This window comes from Osmerus eperlanus, chromosome 3 (assembly GCF_963692335.1).
Source record: "Osmerus eperlanus chromosome 3, fOsmEpe2.1, whole genome shotgun sequence".
NCBI lineage: Eukaryota > Metazoa > Chordata > Actinopteri > Osmeriformes > Osmeridae > Osmerus > Osmerus eperlanus.
The window spans coordinates 21,431,968-21,451,753 of record NC_085020.1 but is presented as its reverse complement, the minus strand read 5'-3'; the positions used below and the strand labels follow the sequence as shown (position 1 = coordinate 21,451,753).

The 19,786-nt window shown below is 43.1% G+C and overlaps 1 protein-coding gene across 11 annotated transcripts in view; it reads left to right on the top strand.

Moving 5' to 3' along the window:
* LOC134017786 (protein NLRC3-like) overlaps positions 1-19,786 on the top strand; it is a 168,620-nt gene that overhangs the window by 5,922 nt on the left and 142,912 nt on the right. For 5 of the 11 annotated variants that reach the window (XM_062457801.1, XM_062457798.1, XM_062457800.1 and 2 more), the window contains exon 4: positions 39-155. The exons of 2 other annotated variants lie outside the window; for them this stretch is intronic. In XM_062457801.1, coding sequence (XP_062313785.1) covers positions 39-155 — 117 coding nt within the window. Of the gene's footprint in view, positions 1-38; positions 156-3,769; positions 3,881-4,292; positions 4,410-5,310; positions 5,428-7,200; positions 7,265-7,373; positions 7,603-7,891; positions 9,702-9,835; positions 10,004-19,010; positions 19,185-19,786 lie in introns of those variants that run through there. 4 more of the 11 variants (XM_062457812.1, XM_062457808.1, XM_062457809.1 and 1 more) reach the window with 3 other exon arrangements.

Sequence of the window (19,786 nt, the reverse complement as noted above, 5' to 3'; positions counted from 1 at the left end):
AAATGAGAGACTGAAGGTCTGTCTCTGTTGTGTTGAAGCCCAATCCAGCAGATACCAGCCTCACCTGTACCCAGCTGTGTGTCCATGAAGAGTGACAAGTCTATGAATCGACCTATCATGTTCAGTGATGGAGGAGGGCCTTCTAATGAGGAAGGGTATGTACTGACCTCTGCTGGTTAACCTAAAACAGGGTTAGAGAGGCTGACTGTAGATACTAAAGTATCCCTCATCACATCCCTACTAAAACACAGGGTTAGAGATACTGACTGTAGATACTAAAGTATCCCTCATCACATCCCTACTAAAATACAGGGTTAGAGATGCTGACTGGAGATACTAAAGTATCCCTCATGACATCCCTACTAAAACACAGGGTTAGAGCTGCTGACTGTAGATACTAAAGTATCCCTCATCACATCCCTACTAAAACACACGGTTAGAGAGGCTGACTGTAGATACTAAAGTATCACTCATCACATCCCTACTAAAACACAGGGTTAGAGAGGCTGACTGTAGATACTAAAGTATCCCTCATCACATCCCTACTAAAACACAGGGTCAGAGATGCTGACTGTAGATACTAAAGTATCCCTCATCACATCCCTACTAAAACACAGGGTTAGAGAGGCTGACTGTAGATACTAAAGTATCCCTCATCACATCCCTACTAAAACACAGGGTTAGAGAGGCTGACTGTAGATACTAAAGTATCCCTCATCACATCCCTACTAAAACACACGGTTAGAGAGGCTGACTGTAGATACTAAATTATCCCTCATCACATCCCTACTAAAACACAGGGTTAGAGCTGCTGACTGTAGATACTAAAGTATCCCTCATCACATCCCTACTAAAACACAGGGTTAGAGATGCTGACTGTAGATACTAAAGTATCCCTCATCACATCCCTACTAAAACACAGGGTTAGAGATGCTGACTGTAGATACTAAAGTATCCCTCATCACATCCCTACTAAAACACAGGGTTAGAGAGGCTGACTGTAGATACTAAAGTATCCCTCGTCACATCCCTACTAAAACACAGGGTTAGAGATACTGACTGTAGATACTAAAGTATCCCTCATCACATCCCTACTAAAACACAGGGTTAGAGCTGCTGACTGTAGATACTAAAGTATCCCTCATCACATCCCTACTAAAACACAGGGTTAGAGCTGCTGACTGCCAGCCTGGCTGACATACAGACCATGTGGTAAAGGTTCAGAGTGAGAGATAAAGAGTAACAACAGCTCTGGAAACCTGCCTGTCTGACTCTCATTCATGTTGAAAAGCAACATTTAAGCCTGGATCTGACCCTACTGATGAATGACTACAGCAACACATGTTGGACAGTATGATATATCTGTGGTGTCTACTTTAGTGATTTATGTTTGTAAGACACTTTGTTGTGTTTGTTGACAGGATGAGACAGCAGAGACCAGCCTCACCTGTACCCAGCTGTGTGTCCATGAAGAGTGACAAGTCTATGGGTCGACCTATCATGTTCAGTGATGGAGGAGGACCTTCTAATGAGAAAGGGTATGTACTGACCTCTGCTGGTTAACCTAAAACAGGGTTAGAGATGCTGACTGTAGATACTAAAGTATCCCTCATCACATCCCTACTAAAACACAGGGTTAGAGATGCTGACTGTAGATACTAAAGTATCCCTCATCACATCCCTACTAAAACACAGGGTTAGAGATGCTGAATGTAGATACTAAAGTATCCCTCATCACATCCCTACTAAAACACAGGGTTAGAGATGCTGACTGTAGATACTAAAGTATCCCTCATCACATCCCTACTAAAACACAGGGTTAGAGAGGCTGACTGTAGATACTAAAGTATCCCTCGTCACATCCCTACTAAAACACAGGGTTAGAGATACTGACTGTAGATACTAAAGTATCCCTCATCACATCCCTACTAAAACACAGGGTTAGAGAGGCTGACTGTAGATACTAAAGTATCCCTCATCACATCCCTACTAAAACACAGGGTTAGAGCTGCTGACTGCCAGCCTGGCTGACATACAGACCATGTGGTAAAGGTTCACAGTGAGAGATAAAGAGTAACAACAGCTCTGGAAACCTGCCTGTCTGACTCTCATTCATGTTGAACAGCAACAGTCAAGCCTGGTTCTGACAATTCCAATGAATTATTTTAGCAACACATCTTGTGGCTCTACTTTAAATGTTTACGTTTGTAAGACACTTTGTTGTGTTTGTTGACAGGATGAGACAGCAGAGACCAGCCTCACCTGTACCCAGCTGTGTGTCCATGAAGAGTGACAAGTCTATGGGTCGACCTATCATGTTCAGTGATGGAGGAGGACCTTCTAATGAGAAAGGGTATGTACTGACCTCTGCTGGTTAACCTAAAACAGCGTTAGAGATGCTGACTGTAGATACTAAAGTATCCCTCATCACATCCCTACTAAAACACAGGGTTAGAGCTGCTGACTGTAGATACTAAAGTATCCCTCATCACATCCCTACTAAAACACAGGGTTAGAGATGCTGACTGCCAGCCTGGCTGACATACAGACCATGTGGTAAAGGTTCACAGTGAGAGATACAGAGTAACAACAGGTCTGGAAACCTGCCTGTCTGACTCTCATTCATGTTGAACAGCAACATTTAAGCCTGGATCTGACCCTACTGATGAATGACTACAGCAACACATGTTGGACAGTATGATATATCTGTGGTGTCTACTTTAGTGATTTATGTTTGTAAGACACTTTGTTGTGTTTGTTTACAGGATGAGACAGCAGAGACCAGCCTCACCTGTACCCAGCTGTGTGTCCATGAAGAGTGACAAGTCTATGGGTCGACCTATCATGTTCAGTGATGGAGGAGGACCTTCTAATGAGAAAGGGTATGTACTGACCTCTGCTGGTTAACCTAAAACACGGTTAGAGATGCTGACTGTAGATACTAAAGTATCCCTCATCACATCCCTACTAAAACACAGGGTTAGAGAGGCTGACTGTAGATACTAAAGTATCCCTCATCACATCCCTACTAAAACACAGGGTTAGAGATGCTGACTGTAGATACTAAAGTATCCCTCATCACATCCCTACTAAAACACAGGGTTAGAGAGGCTGACTGTAGATACTAAAGTATCCCTCGTCACATCCCTACTAAAACACAGGGTTAGAGAGGCTGACTGTAGATACTAAAGTATCCCTCATCACATCCCTACTAAAACACACGGTTAGAGAGGCTGACTGTAGATATTAAATTATCCCTCATCACATCCCTACTAAAACACAGGGTTAGAGCTGCTGACTGTAGATACTAAAGTATCCCTCATCACATCCCTACTAAAACACAGGGTTAGAGATGCTGACTGTAGATACTAAAGTATCCCTCATCACATCCCTACTAAAACACAGGGTTAGAGCTGCTGACTGTAGATACTAAAGTATCCCTCATCACATCCCTACTAAAACACAGGGTTATAGATGCTGACTGTAGATACTAAAGTATCCCTCATCACATCCCTACTAAAACACAGGGTTAGAGCTGCTGACTGCCAGCCTGGCTGACATACAGACCATGTGGTAAAGGTTCACAGTGAGAGATAAAGAGTAACAACAGCTCTAGAAACCTGCCTGTCTGACTCTCATTCATGTTGAACAGCAACAGTCAAGCCTGGTTCTGACAATTCCAATGAATTATTTTAGCAACACATCTTGTGGCTCTACTTTAAATGTTTATGTTTGTAAGACACTTTGTTGTGTTTGTTGACAGGATGAGACAGCAGAGACCAGCCTCACCTGTACCCAGCTGTGTGTCCATGAAGAGTGACAAGTCTATGGGTCGACCTATCATGTTCAGTGATGGAGGAGGACCTTCTAATGAGAAAGGGTATGTACTGACCTCTGCTGGTTAACCTAAAACAGCGTTAGAGATGCTGACTGTAGATACTAAAGTATCCCTCATCACATCCCTACTAAAACACAGGGTTAGAGATGCTGACTGTAGATACTAAAGTATCCCTCATCACATCCCTACTAAAACACAGGGTTAGAGCTGCTGACTGCCAGCCTGGCTGACATACAGACCATGTGGTAAAGGTTCACAGTGAGAGATACAGAGTAACAACAGGTCTGGAAACCTGCCTGTCTGACTCTCATTCATGTTGAACAGCAACATTTAAGCCTGGATCTGACCCTACTGATGAATGACTACAGCAACACATGTTGGACAGTATGATATATCTGTGGTGTCTACTTTAGTGATTTATGTTTGTAAGACACTTTGTTGTGTTTGTTGACAGGATGAGACAGCAGAGACCAGCCTCACCTGTACCCAGCTGTGTGTCCATGAAGAGTGATAAGTCTATGGGTCGACCTATCATGTTCAGTGATGGAGGAGGACCTTCTAATGAGAAAGGGTATGTACTGACCTCTGCTGGTTAACCTAAAACAGGGTTAGAGATGCTGACTGTAGATACTAAAGTATCCCTCATCACATCCCTACTAAAACACAGGGTTAGAGATGCTGACTGTAGATACTAAAGTATCCCTCATCACATCCCTACTAAAACACAGGGTTGGAGATGCTGACTGTAGATACTAAAGTATCCCTCATCACATCCCTACTAAAACACAGGGTTAGAGATGCTGACTGTAGATACTAAAGTATCCCTCATCACATCCCTACTAAAACACAGGGTTAGAGAAGCTGACTGTAGATACTAAAGTATCCCTCATCACATCCCTACTAAAACACACGGTTAGAGAGGCTGACTGTAGATACTAAATTATCCCTCATCACATCCCTACTAAAACACAGGGTTAGAGCTGCTGACTGTAGATACTAAAGTATCCCTCATCACATCCCTACTAAAACACAGGGTTAGAGATGCTGACTGTAGATACTAAAGTATCCCTCATCACATCCCTACTAAAACACAGGGTTAGAGCTGCTGACTGTAGATACTAAAGTATCCCTCATCACATCCCTACTAAAACACAGGGTTAGAGCTGCTGACTGTAGATACTAAAGTATCCCTCATCACATCCCTACTAAAACACAGGGTTAGAGATGCTGACTGCCAGCCTGGCTGACATACAGACCAATGTGGTAAAGGTTCACAGTGAGAGATACAGAGTAACAACAGGTCTGGAAACCTGCCCGTCTGACTCTCATTCAAGTTTAACAGCAACATTTAAGCCTGGATCGGACCCTACTGATGAATGACTACAGCAACACATGTTGGACAGTATGATATATCTGTGGTGTCTACTTTAGTTATTTATGTTTGTAAGACACTTTGTCGTGTTTGTTGACAGGATGAGACAGCAGAGACCAGCCTCACCTGTACCCAGCTGTGTGTCCATGAAGAGTGACAAGTCTATGGGTCGACCTATCGTGTTTAGTGATGGAGGAGGACCTTCTAATGAGGAAGGGTATGTACTGACCTCTGCTGGTGTTCAATGTTATATGATGATGGTGACATGATGTGAAGAAGCCGTCTGTGTATAGTGTATACAGGTAGGTAGGCCACACACATTCATTGACAACACACAATAAATCATTTGAAGTATAATGTCATCATTAGATTCAGGATCATCATGTGACATTTCTACTAAACAAAGTCAGAACTCATAGCCTGGTTATGTTCAGACCATGAGGTAGAGCTACACAGTGAGAGGGAGCTGTTATTTAATATTATTTCATTAACATGTGGTGTTGGTCTTCTCTTTATGTATCTATGGTTTAACCACCAGACCACCATCAGACACATCAACACCTTTGACCTCCTTGTTGTGTTTGATCAGTGAGAGACAGGACCACAACCTACCAGTCCACTGTGCTGCTTTAATGTTGAACTTTACCTGACATTAACACAGAGACACAACCACAACACAACCACAACAAACTACCCTGAAACTAATGCAGTTAAGCAAGCCAGACCATACTACCATTAGGTCATTCCATGTCGGTGCAGACAAATTCTTCAAAGCTGCTCTCTCTAATTCAGTAGAGACTAGAGCGAACCAGGAAAAGCCTGTGAGTTACTTCTCCACCTTAAAAGACTTGACATTTATTGTAAACATGTAATTTTGTTATAATAGCTTTACATACAAATAAGAGAGATCAGTGCAGTGTCTCTTTCCAAGGCCCACGTGGGGCCCTGCAGCCCAGCTGCACAGGGACACTGAGTCTAAGGACATAAATCTGTCCCCTGACATCAGGCGGTTGTAGTTCTCAATATCTGGGCTTTGTAGTCCTTCATGGGAGAGGCCTACAAACCTTCTTTTCTCTCTGGCACTCAAACCCCGTGTATCTGGACTTCCACATTTGGCCATTATTATGTTTTAGTGGCAATTCTAATCAATCAACAACTTTGCATCTGGTTTTCAATAATATAGCATATAAAAGTAAAAAGTTGATTAAGTGGTTCTATATCAATCATATAAACCATGATCATTTCTCCATTGTCGTAATTACAACAGTGTGTTGATAATTTCTTCATCAGCAGCTCTAGTGAAAGTTTGACAACAATAACCTCCCTACACACACACACACGCACACACACACACACACACACACACACGTACACACGTACACGTACCCACGTACACACATACACAGAACACACACATACACACACACACACCCAACCACAGACACACCACACACACACACACACACACACACACCACACACACACACACCACACACACACCACACACACACACACACACAGACAGCATGACAGTCAGAGTCAAAGCCCTGCAGGTACCAGGCCTGGTATGAGCACAGACCAGGTGGGGCTCAGCCCACTTAGACTGGTTGAGACCAGAAGGTCTTAAACTCCTGGGTGGAGGAGTGCTGCAGTGTCTAAAGCAGGCTGCTAGCAAACATGCAGCCCTGTGTGAGGTGGATCCTGATGTCATTCTTCAGTGTCTGGTTGAAACACAACACACCTGTTTACCTGGGGGTGACATTGCTCCTATCTTTGATGAATGTATTAAAGGAATAGTGCCTTGTAGTGGTATAGAAGATGGTTTACTTGGTAGTGATGGTATCACTCTTATACAGTGTGTCTGTGTGTATGTATGAGTGGATACAGTACAGTTTACCACTCATGCTTATGTATGATAAACTCTTTGGTAGATTATCAGCCCTTGTACGTGTGGTCCATGTGGTTAAGTAATGTCATCTCTTGTCCTCAGAGATCAACAGGAGAAGTCTGAGTCACACCAGAGTCACCATGAGGACTTGTCCTCCATATTCACAGTGAGTTTTGTGTTAATCAAAGGATAAACAAGACAGAATAATTTGTATCATATTGTTCTACTGTGTAGATAGTTCCTGGTTCGTCTGATATCTTCCCTCTCTGTTTCAGGTGCTTGAGGAGACCGTCATCAGGTTTGTGACGAAAGAGCTGAAGAGGATGAAGAGGATTCTGAGTTCAGATTTCCCAGAAGGCTTAGAGAGTCAGAGGGAGGACCAGGAAGTGGTGGACCCTGAATATCAGAAGCAGGAGAGCAGTGCCAGAGAGGGAGCTCTGAAGATCACACTGCATGTCCTGAGGAACATGAACCAGAAGGAGCTGGCTGACACTCTGGAGAAAAGTAAGAGACTCCATATTTAGTCTTAGTTGACCGATTGATGGTATATGATGAAGGTTAGATAAAGAAAGTTATGAGACTCAGTAGCCCAATGTTGTGTAAATCTTCCTATGACCTTGTACTATGTGTGAGTATACTAAGCTGTTTCATTATTGTGTACCTGATAAATGATCATAGATTTGAAATATGTTTTGAATTGAATATAGAGGACACATTGTCAGTTCATAATCTGTGAATCATCAAAACTTCGTTTAACAAAAAACACACACTTAACATGTTGTTTTTTGTTTAGATGAGCGTGCTGAGATTTGTCGACAGAAACTCAAATCTGAACTAAGGAAGAAGTTTGAAACTGTGTTCGAGGGCATAGCTAAACAAGGAAACCCAACTCTTCTCAATAAGATCTACACAGATCTCTACATCACAGAGGGTGAGAGTGGAGAGATCAATAAAGAACATGAGGTGAGACAGATTGAGACAGCATCCAGGAAATCAGCAAGAGCAGAAACAGCCATCACATGCAACAACATCTTTAAACCCTCAGCTGGACGAGTTACACCTATCAGAATTGTTCTGACAAAAGGAGTTGCTGGCATCGGAAAAACTGTCTCTGTGCAGAAGTTCATCACGGATTGGGCTGAGGGACTAGCCAATCAGGAAATCCAGTTCATCTTTCCTCTCCCATTTCGAGAGCTGAATTTGTTGGATGGAGAAGAGTTCAGTCTGATGGAACTTGTCCATCACTTCTTCTCGGAAACCAGAGAATCAGGAATCTCCAACTACGACAAGTACAACGTTCTGTTTGTCTTTGACGGTCTGGATGAGTGTCGACTGCCCTTAGCCTTCAAAAAGAACAAGAGATGGTGTGATGTCACAGAGTCCACCTCAGTGGATGTGCTGCTGACCAACCTGATCAGAGGAAAGCTTCTTCCCTCTGCTCTCATCTGGATCACCACTCGACCTGCAGCAGCCAATCAGATCCCTTCTGAGTGTGTTGACCTGGTTACCGAGGTACGAGGGTTCAATGACCCACAGAAGGATGAGTACATCATGAAGAGATGCAGTGATGAGATCCTGGCCGGGAGAATCATCTCACACATCAAGACATCAAGGATCCTCTACATCATGTGCCACATACCAGTCTTCTCTTGGATTACTGTTACAGTCCTTGAACACATGCTGAGAACAGAGAAGAAAGAGAAGATGCCCAAGACCCTGACTGAGATGTACACAACCTTCCTGGTGTTACAGACCAAACAGAAGAAGGTGAAGTATCATGGGAAAACTGAGACCGATCCACACTGGGATAAAGAGAGCATTAAGAGCATTCTGTCACTGGGAAAACTGGCCTTCCACCAGCTGGAGAAAGGCAACCTGATTTTCTATGAGAAAGACCTGACAGAGTGTGGCATTGATGTCCATGATGCCTCAGTGCACTCAGGAGTGTTCACACAGATCTTCAGACAGGATGGTAAAGTCTTCCAGGAGAAGGTGTTCTGCTTTGTCCATCTGAGCTTTCAGGAGTTTCTGGCTGCTGTGTTTGTGTTTCTCTCATTCATCAACAACAAGCAGAATCTGATGTCTGAGACTCCATCAGCTTCCAGCTCCAAAAAAGTGTTGGCTCTTTTCAGAGAGAAACCAGAAGTCCGATTCTACAAGAGTGCTGTGGACAAGGCCTTGCAGAGTAAGAATGGACAACTGGACCTTTTCCTCCGCTTCCTCCTGGGCCTCTCAATGGAGTCCAACCAGACTGACTTACGAGGCCTACTGACTCAGAAAGGTAACAAGACAGAGAGCCATGAGGAAACAGTCAAGTTTATCAAGGAGAAGATGAGAGAGGATCCCTCTCCAGAGAGATGCATGAATCTGTTCCACTGTCTGAATGAACTGAATGACCATTCTCTGGTGGAGGAGATCCAACACTACCTGAGCTTAGGAAGTCTCTCCAGTGAAGAGCTCTCATCTACACAGTGGTCAGCTCTGGTCTTTTTGTTGCTGACTTCAGAAGAGAAGATGGACGTGTTTGACCTGAAGAAATACTTCAGATCAGAGGAAGGTCTTCTGAGGCTGCTGCCAGTGGTCAAAGACTCCAAAACTGCTCTGTATGTATAAGGCTTTTATTTTTATTTCTTTGATAATATTACAACAGCACATATTGTGATAGTGTTTGATTATCGTATTTTCCTATAATACAAAACGTGACTGATGATGTCTCATGTTCTCCTTATGTTATTAGGCTGAATGACTGTAACCTCTCAGAACGGTGCTGTGAAGCGCTGGCCTCAGCTCTCCCCTCCTCAGATCTGACAGAGCTGGACTTGAGTAACAACAACCTGGGGGATTCAGGCATGAAGCTGCTCTCTGCTGGACTGGGGAATCCACTCTGCAAGCTGGAGACACTGAGGTCTGTATTCATGTTCAACATGACACAACCAGGAGACAGTGTTGTAGTCAAGATCACCTAAACCGAGACCAAGGTGTATCGAGACCGAGATAAGACCAAGACTTTGAGGGGTCGAGACCGGGTCAAGACTAAGACCAAGACTGGGCGATACCGGGTCAAGACCTGGGGCCTCATGTATAAAGGATTGCGCAGCTTTCATACCAGAAGATGGCGTACGGCCAAAACTCAAAAAGTACTTACGCACAGAAATATTCACATGTATAAAACCGTGTCGTACGCCAGGTCCTGCGCACCTTTCCTTTATAAATCACAATCGACGTGAGATTGACCGCACATGAACGAGCCACTGACCCCGCCTTGCCTCCTCCTATAAATGAATATGCAGATGGACTATAAATGCGCTCCTGATGTCATGTCTTTGTCTGAATTACCGTACTTCTTCGAATAAACGCCGCCCTCGAATAAACGCCGCACCAAAAATTAACGTTAAACGCCGCAGCGTTTATTCGAAGAAATACGGTGACTTGGTTCTGACAACAGAGGTGGAGGCAAGAAAATGTGTCCTGTTTGGTGGCCTGTGATCAGATATTAGCGACAAAAGAAAGTGGTGTTACAGACCAAACAGAAGAAGGTGAAGTATCATGGGAAAACTGAGACAGATCCACACTGGGATAAAGAGAGCATTAAGAGCATAAGAGAGCATTAAGTCGGCGGAGTGGAAAACTGTCACTATTTAAGCCCTTTCTTGTTTTTAACCTGTAGCACTTTGAGATTTAGCTAAATGTAAAGTGCATTACAAATAAAATTCTTATTATTATAGGGCCATAAATGCTGTGGGTTCAGAGAACCGGACCATGGCAGAAATTAAGAAGAAATGGTCCGATGTAAAACTTTAAATGAAGAAACGAGTGGTGGCGCATCGTAACAGCATGGCAGCTATAGGGTTAGCGTGACATGCATTTCCTGAGTGATTTTGTCGTTCGTTTGACACCCTCAAGTTATTAAGTGGTGGAGGATTAAACAGAAGGCTTTAGCATTTTCCGTTTGGGTTTTGGCATTTTGATGTGATCATCCACATTAATGATCAAACTTTTATTTTTATGTTTTTTGAATAGTCAACGTCATAAACGTAGTAGTGGAAACTTTATTTTGTAATGTTTGGTGAGTTTCGGCACTTTTCAGTTAGAATTCGCCACGTTACAGAGCCAGACAAGACTTTGCGGACGGTCCGCACATTCTCACGTCTGCTCAAAAGTTTCTCACATTTCTCATACATTCTCACGTCAAGTAAATCTTTATACATCACAAAGTGTGCGTGAAAAACAGCGTACGCAAGCTTTTTGTGCGTACGCAACGTTTATACATGAGGCCCCAGACCACTCAAAACACACAAGCAGTAGGGTTTGACTCGGTAAAAAGTTAAATTCGATCTGTAACTGTGTATTTGAACAAAAAATTAGCACTCTCAAAGTAGTGCAGTGTGCTTATGGCCAGGCAATGCATTATATTTAATGCATTAGTTTTTTTCTTTTCTTAGAGGCGGATTAGTACTCTGCTTTCACATCTCTTTCTCACCCAAGTGAAGGAGCGCGGTACCACAGCGTTTAACTTAGTTTTATTAAGTCGGGAGAGGTATGCAGCTGACATGAGTTAACGTTGAGGTAACATAACTTTATATTCATCATTAGCTACATAGCTTTAGGTGGCCTGGCTCGTTATCACAAACACAATCTGCCAAGCAACTTAAACAACATTTTACATGCCGGTAAAGGTTTTATGTAGGCCTAGTCCCAGCCTCATCAGTGAGCGTCTCTTTGCATAATTACACAAGGTGTGTTTTCTTTTGGACGTTATTGTAAACTATTTGTGGTTCAGGTCTGCATACCTGTTCAACATGACACAACAACAGTTATAATCACACCACACACTGAATCACACACTGGTCGTAAGTTTGTGGTCTATTAAAGGTACAAGGGGGACGGACAAAGAATATTCAGAGCAGGCTAGGTTTGTCATCCACAAGGCAGAGTCATTCAGGTACAGGGCAGCAGGCAGACTCGAAGTCAGGCCAGGCAGGATGTAAGGACCAGGGGAACTAAGAGGCAGAAAAGACTAAAGGAGGTAGAGAAAAACATGCTGGTACTGTAGGCTTGACAAACAAGAAGAACTGACCCCAAACAGAAAACACAGGGATAAATGAGGGTAGGAAGGAAGATGGGAGACACCTGGGAGACACCTGGAGGGGGTGGAGACAAACGTCTCCACCCCCTCCACTGTGTCTTTGTGGTTGTTGTGATGTTAATTATTTTATACATTTTACAAATGTTGGGGTCACTAGGAAAAGTAAGACATTTGAAGTTGGGTAAAAAAAAAACTATTTGGGGGTTTTCTCTGCTGTTAAATATAATAGCAGTCATGTTTGACCCTTATGACAACACAAGGTGTAGAGTCTTTTACCAACTCCTACATTAGGCCAATGAGGTGGGACCAGGGAAGCACTTGCTTGGACGCGTGTTCTGCGTGCCAATAATTAATGTCCACAATATGTCTGCATTTCTGTGCTGACGGCCTGCTCACGGTAGCACCAGCAATACAGTCCATTTCATTTCATTTCTGGATTAGTTCCATTCATTTTCTTTTGCACACAAATCAAACAATGACACACAAACCTGACACGGTGAAAAGCTGTATGCTTTTCCACCTAGCCACACACCTGTGTATCCCTGGCTGTTAATTACCTATATGCCTTCCCAAAGACAATGCTCCACCCAGTGCTCAAACATAAAACTGCCCATTTATTAGCATCACCAATGTGGTATATAAATAAAACAAATCAAAGTTGTATAATGGCTCCAACACAAGGGTTAAGATATACTATTCCTCATATTATTGTACATTTACCTGGACAGGGAGTTATGCATCTGGCAGCTTTTGTGCTGTTGTTTGAAAATGTTCAAAGTCTTCAATCAATCTTCAAAGTTCAAAAAACGGCACTGGAACTTGGCAAAGTTTGATGCAATGGCTTTATTGGTCTTCAAGATGACAAAAATCCCAATAAATGTGAGCAGGTTCCGGAACCCAACTGATCTTTACCCCCCAGGCATGCAATTACATACTGCTCACCTATTTTCATGTGTTATTTTACTATTGATAGTTACAGATGGTCTTCGATCTTACGCATAACACCTGTTCTGGGGGTTTCAGATTTCACTCGCACCTTAGCTTTGATGCCTTTGACCTTGCTTAAATTTGGAGATGTACATTTTGCTGCTGGGTGACACTAATACGTTTTTCTCTTAAAACAGGTTCTGTAGCCCACATTTACGATGAGGCTGCTCACGCTGCTTACACAATCAGGCTCGTTGTAAATCCTCCCTACTTAGGGCTAGTGCTGACCTTGTGCAGGCGGCCACAGATAAGATTCTAGGTGTGGGGTCAAAAACAGCGGATCTTGACTTCTAGCTCAGGCCTCTGCCTGCCTCCAGGTGGCCTTCTCCCTCACTCCTCAGCCTCTGTCACCCAGATCTCACACTCAGGCTCAATATCTTCTATCGTTTAGTGGTAATAATACTAAGCTCAACTATAATAAGTCAACAGCTTAACATATGGTTCCCAGTAATATAAAATAATACTAAAAGGGGTGAACATTTTCAACATTTCATTTTCAATCAGATAAATCCATAATCATTCCCACCGTCATCGTTTCAACAGTATGGTGTCAATTTCCACGTCAGTCCCTATTGGTTGGCGCCTCTTCCACTGCATGAAGGGTTTCGGATTAGGAATAGCAAGAAGTGTGCTTGGTGTATAATACTACTCTGTAACTGGCTATTTTTACTTCAGAGGATGGTCCATTTACATGTATTCTTTCAGCAGACACTTTTATCCAAAGGGACTTCCAAGAGAGAGTTTACAAAAAGTGCATAGGTCAATGATCATAAACAACGAGATAGCCCCAAACATTGCGGGTAGCCAAAACATGAAGCATACATTGTGAAAAAGCTAATAAGTGCCAAAGGGAAGAAACATAAGAGCATGTACAATTAATCAACATGATCCTCTAAAGTGCTAGAGTGTATCTGGTGGAAAGCAAGCAACAATAATATAATTCACAGCGAGTACAAATAGTTAAATCAGTTACAACTAACCAACAGGAGTGACCATCAACATCTGATCCAACAAATCTTTAAGTGCTGGTGTACTCCCGGAACAAGTGCGTCTTTAGCCTTTTCTTGAAGGTGGGGAGACAGTCAGTGTCTCTGATGGAGGTGAGGAGGTGATTCCCCCATTGGGAGGCCAGACAGGAGAAGAGCTTGGGTTGGGAGCAGGTGCTCTTGAGAGGTGGGGCCACCAGACGGTTGTCAGAAGAAGACCGTAGGTGGCGGGTAGGGGTGTAAGGCTGGAGGAGAGACTGGATGTAGGCAGGCGCAGTCCCGTTCACCGCTCGGAAGGTCAGTAACAGGGTCTTGAATCTGATGCGGGCCGTGATGGGTAGCCAGTGGAGGGAGATGAAGAGCGGGGTGACATGGGAGCGTCTGGGTAGGTTGATGGTAGCATTCCATCTGAGATGCAGGGATAGTATACTGGCCCACGATTTCTGTTGGTATTGCACCTTGCGTATGCGTACATTTAAGGGCCAGGGAGACGTGCACAAAGTAGGCACCAAACGAACGCAGGATACGTGCTGCAGCCATTCAGCATGTGTACACGTACATAACGGAAAGTATATTTCGGCCTTAAGTGTCAGGTGCAACGCTGCTCTTTAGGAAGTTGAACACACTTGTATTGGTCATTTGCACAGATCACTAAAGATAATATTGGCCATTATATTCCTTGAGGTTGGTTTTGCTACATGTAACATAGCATTAAAGCAAAAAGAGAACAGAATGCAGACAAGAATGTAACAACTTTAAACTACACTGCTCAAAATAATTAAAGGAACTGTTTTTTATCAGGGTATGGCATGAATTAACTTCTCTGATAATGATCTGGTCAGTTAAGTAGCAGAGGGGTACTTTCCGCTGCATTGGTGTTGATGTAATTAACAACAGGTACACTAGAGGGGCAACAATGAGCCGACCCCAAAACAGGACTGGTTTTGCATGTGGAGGCCATTTCAAGTTTTTCCCTCTTGATCTCTTTGAGTGGGAGCATGAGGCGATTTCTTAACCCTACAGAAGTTGCACATATTGTCCAACTCTGTGCCGTTGCAAGGAGATTTGATGTGTCTCCCAGCACAATCTCCAGTACATGGAGGACATTCCAGGAGACAGGCAGTTACTCTAGGAGAGCTGGACAGGGCCGTAGAAGGTCCTCGACCCATCAGCAGGGCCGATATCTGCTGCTTTGTGCAAGGAGGAACAGGTTGAGCACTGCCCGAGCCCTACAGAATGACCTCCAGCAAGCCACTGGTGTGAATGTCTCTGCCCAAACAATCAGAAACAGACTTCATGAGGGTGTCCTCAGGGCGCAATGTCCTACAGTGTGCCCTGTGCTCACTGCCCAACACCGTGGAGCTCGATTGGCATTTGCTATAGAACACCAGAACTGGCATGTCCGCCCCTGGCACCCTGTGCTTTTCACAGATGAGAGCAGGTTCACCCTGAGCACCTGTGATAGACGTGAAAGGGTCTGGAGAAGCCAAGGAGAACACTGTACTGCCTGCAACATCATTCAGCATGACCGGTTTGGTGGTGGGTCAGGGATGGTCTGGGGAGGCATATCCATGGAGGGACGCACAGGCCTCTACAGGTTAGAGAACGGCAGTCTGACTGCCATTAGGTATCGGGATGAAATCCTGGAACCCATGGTCGGACCCTACGCTGGTGCAGTAGGTCCTGGGTTCCTCCGGATGCACGACAATTCCCGGCCTCATGTGGCAAGAGTGTGCAGGCAGTACCTGGAGGATGAAGGAATCGATACAATTGAATGGCTCTCACGATCACCTGACCTAAACCCGATAGAACACCTCTGGGACATTATGTTTCGGTCCATCAGACGCCGCCAGGTTGCTCCTCAGACTTTACAGGAGCTCACTGATGCCCTTCGACAGATCTGGGAGGACATCCCACAAGACACCATCCGTCGTCTCATTAGGAGCATGCCGCGACGTTGTCAAGCATGCATACAAGCACGTGGGGGCCACACAAGATAAAGGAGATCTGATGTGTTTTCAAAAGTGTTCCATAATTTTTTTGAGCAGTGTAGAAATATATATATATATATCAAGATATAAAATATATATATATATATATAGCAAGATATAAAATGTTGAAATACAGAAAGACATAGGCATGATGGTGTTGACGATTAACCGTTTGTTCCAACACCGTTATCCACGAACAGCATCCGAATATAGCAGTTCCTCTTCTCTCAGGACGGAAGGCAGAGCCAACAGGCAGTTATGTTGCTCTTTTGGAGCAGAATATGGTTATCTAATCACCTAACAGAATTAAATAAATACTGATAAGCATTCTGTTATTTTAAAATATATACATTTATTGGGTAGCTAAGTTTTTTTTGCATACATTTGGTTAATTTCACTTCCATTTAATTCCCCTTTCATTTTTCAGAAGAACTTGCTGTTATTTTACTATGATAATATTGTCCAAAAGCATGACGTGTTTGCATGCTCTGTCACGTGATCTCCATCTCTGAATCAGTTAGCCTTGTTGCTAAAAAGAACGACATTAACTAATGGCGTCGGAACCAGCGATGTATATCTGCTCAGAAAATTCAAAGATAAGAAAAATGTAGCTAACATCTGAAAGTTTAAGTCAACAAAACATGACTTTCCAGTCCAGAACAAAAGTATTTCAGTTTTTTTTACTGTAATTTAGAAGAAGTTTACCTCAGGATTACCACAGGATATTCGCGGTGTATAAACCAGGACATTTTGTAGCTAGCTAATAAAGAGCGACTGAGGTGGGATATTCTTCAGTTGGAATCCAACTCAGTGGAACAAGTTCGCCAGGTAGGCTGATATTTCACTGTTTTATATGTAAAATGACATTTTAGGTGACTGAGGCAGGGTAGGGGGAACGGGAGGTAGTTACAAATATCTAGCTAGGAAGAGGCAGCAGGAGAGGGATTTGCCGTTTAGTTGTTTATTATGCATAAGACCTCATTGGCGTAATGCAGGAACGTTTGTATGCCGACTGCACGACTTTCAAACAGACGATATTGTTGTAATATTGTAGCATTCAGTCGAACAACCCCATTATATTAGCTGTTTCCCAATATGGCTTTTATAGCATCAATAAAGCGTGATTGATGCTGCCCATACGCACTCTCACTGCGCGTTGAACTGCAGGGTTTCCAATCTGTCAAACCAGCGCAGGTGACGACAATGTCCCTTGATTGGGGATAGCGGCCAGGTTTTGTGGAATACAAAAAACCTTTTTCAGTTTGAAGCTCAAGTTCCAATAAAAGGGCGAGTTCTCGCTTAATGTTTCTAGTTTTCCAATACGTCTATATTGTTGCCATTATACACAGGTAGTTTAGGAGTGATCTTATGCTGACACAATGTATCAGATTTTCCAGTCCTTATTTGCCGTTTAGTTGTTATTTATTATGCATAGTTGTAAAATGTAGATTGACATACCAGGTTTCCCAATGTCATTGGTGGTCTGTGCACTGTGGTCTGTTCTCTGGTCTGGTGAGAACTGTGTCCCTTCCCTCTACCTGTGCCCCTTCCTGTCACCTGTGTCCCTAAATATAGAACCCTGTGCCTCCAATGACTGCCACCCAGTGTCCAAAATATTCTGACAGTTCTATCTAACCAAAATAATATGACATGTCCTACAGTTAGGAAAGTGCAAGATAGATGCTGTCTATTCTGCCGGAAAGCTAAAGGAGAACTACAGCTTAACTACAGTTTAAACAAGAACTCACATAGGGAGACTTATTAGTTGATTTGGTTACTACCTCCGTATACAGAGGAATGGCCATTTTTATTTATTTTTGTGTACGTCTATTAATTGTAAAGTGGTATGTTCACATCAACCAAGAGGCCAGTCGTAATGTGTCGTTTGTGAACGATTCCTTCATTTTGAACGAATCTTTAGAATGACTGGGGAGTAACGAGTCGTCTCAGTGAGTGATTCGTTCATCTTCTCGTGGCAGCGCATAGGGACTGTTGCATTGGCTCAGTAGAGGAAACAGAAAGGATTCGTTCACCTCATTCACGTTCACGTGACTGATAGGTTTAGCATAGAAGATGTGAATGATTCGAGTGATAATTACAGGTTTTGTTATTTTTGCTTTACTTACAGTTCAGTGCAGTAATTGTTTGCTGTGATAATTAAATACCAGTGTGATAATAAGTGACCATTTCAAATCATGCAAACTGTCATGATGTATTGTATTTAATGGGGGAGTTTTTGTGGAAATATTGTCTGGCACACAAATGTGCAATTCCTTTCCCTATAGCCTACTCTAATTTATCTTGGCTGGTTTAGATGCACTAATATTTCTTCCTTTGGAATATGATAACTGTTTAAAATAGTGGAAATATTGAACAAGCAAACTTGCTTGTTCTTTATCCTCGATTCTCTATTATCATCCCAACATTCCCAATACAAAAACCATGTTGTACAAATATATAGAATTGTCTGTCACATGGCTCTTCTTTCATTGGCTCCCTTGCATAGATCCTGTACGCGTGCGTGCGTGTGTGCGTGCATATGTCTTAAAGTGGCCCTGCTTAGGCTAACTTACGTGAAATGCTCAGATAAGATAAGGATCTTCCTGTTTACCTAAGCCTTTACCTTGCCTATAGTTCACCTGGTGGGTTGGCCTCTCTACACAAATGGAATGCTGAACACTATCATTCTTATACAGGATAAAGAGTTACATCTTCAACTTTTCTGATATTGGATTACGTGGGTCACTCTGTCTAATGAGGGGAGGTGCAGCTATGACAGTACCTGCCAAATGAACCCCTCTGTGCTGACTCACTCTGGAGGCCCAGATGGATTCTGTCACAATATTGATCCTCTTTCTACAGGCTGTCAGGCTGTCTGGTCACAGAGGAAGGCTGTGCTTCTCTGGCCTCAGCTCTGAGGTCCAACCCCTTCCACCTGAGGGAACTGGACCTGAGCTACAATCATCCAGGAGAAAAAGGATTGAAGCTGCTCTCTGCTGGACTGGAGGATCCACACTGCAGACTGGAGAAACTCAAGTAAGTGTTTGTTTTTTATATACCTCTTTAGGTAATGTCGCTTAACACTGAATATATCTAATTACGTTAATAGGCCTTGCATTTCTCGATGTTACAATTAAAACTGCATGTTTACTCTACAATCTACAATATGGTTGTAGCCACAATCATAATTGTATTTCCAGAAAGCGGGTTTAGTGAAAACTGAGTTTTTAAACCCTGAGATGAGGGAAACTCTGGGTTTTTAGCTCCAGAAAGAGAGGTCACTAAAACCAGATGTTGTAAAATGTAGCTCAGCTCAAACCTAGGTCCTAGTGTCGGTTTGAAGTGAATGTAGCTAGGGACTTCAACAAGAAAATAAAATGGAATCAATTTGAGCGCAAAATAGTTTTTGAGCTTCATATAATATAAACATTATGTTGGACTCATATTGTTATATTTGCCGAATGTTTTTAACTACAAATATTATTATATTTACTCAGTTTTGGACTCCTTTGTGCAGAGAATGATGATACTAAGGCCCAATCCCAATGTCCCCCCTAAACCCTAAGCCCTGAACCCTCACACACTTACTTGACGTCACCTAGTAAGTGATTGACTGCAAGAGGCTACAAGAGCTCAAA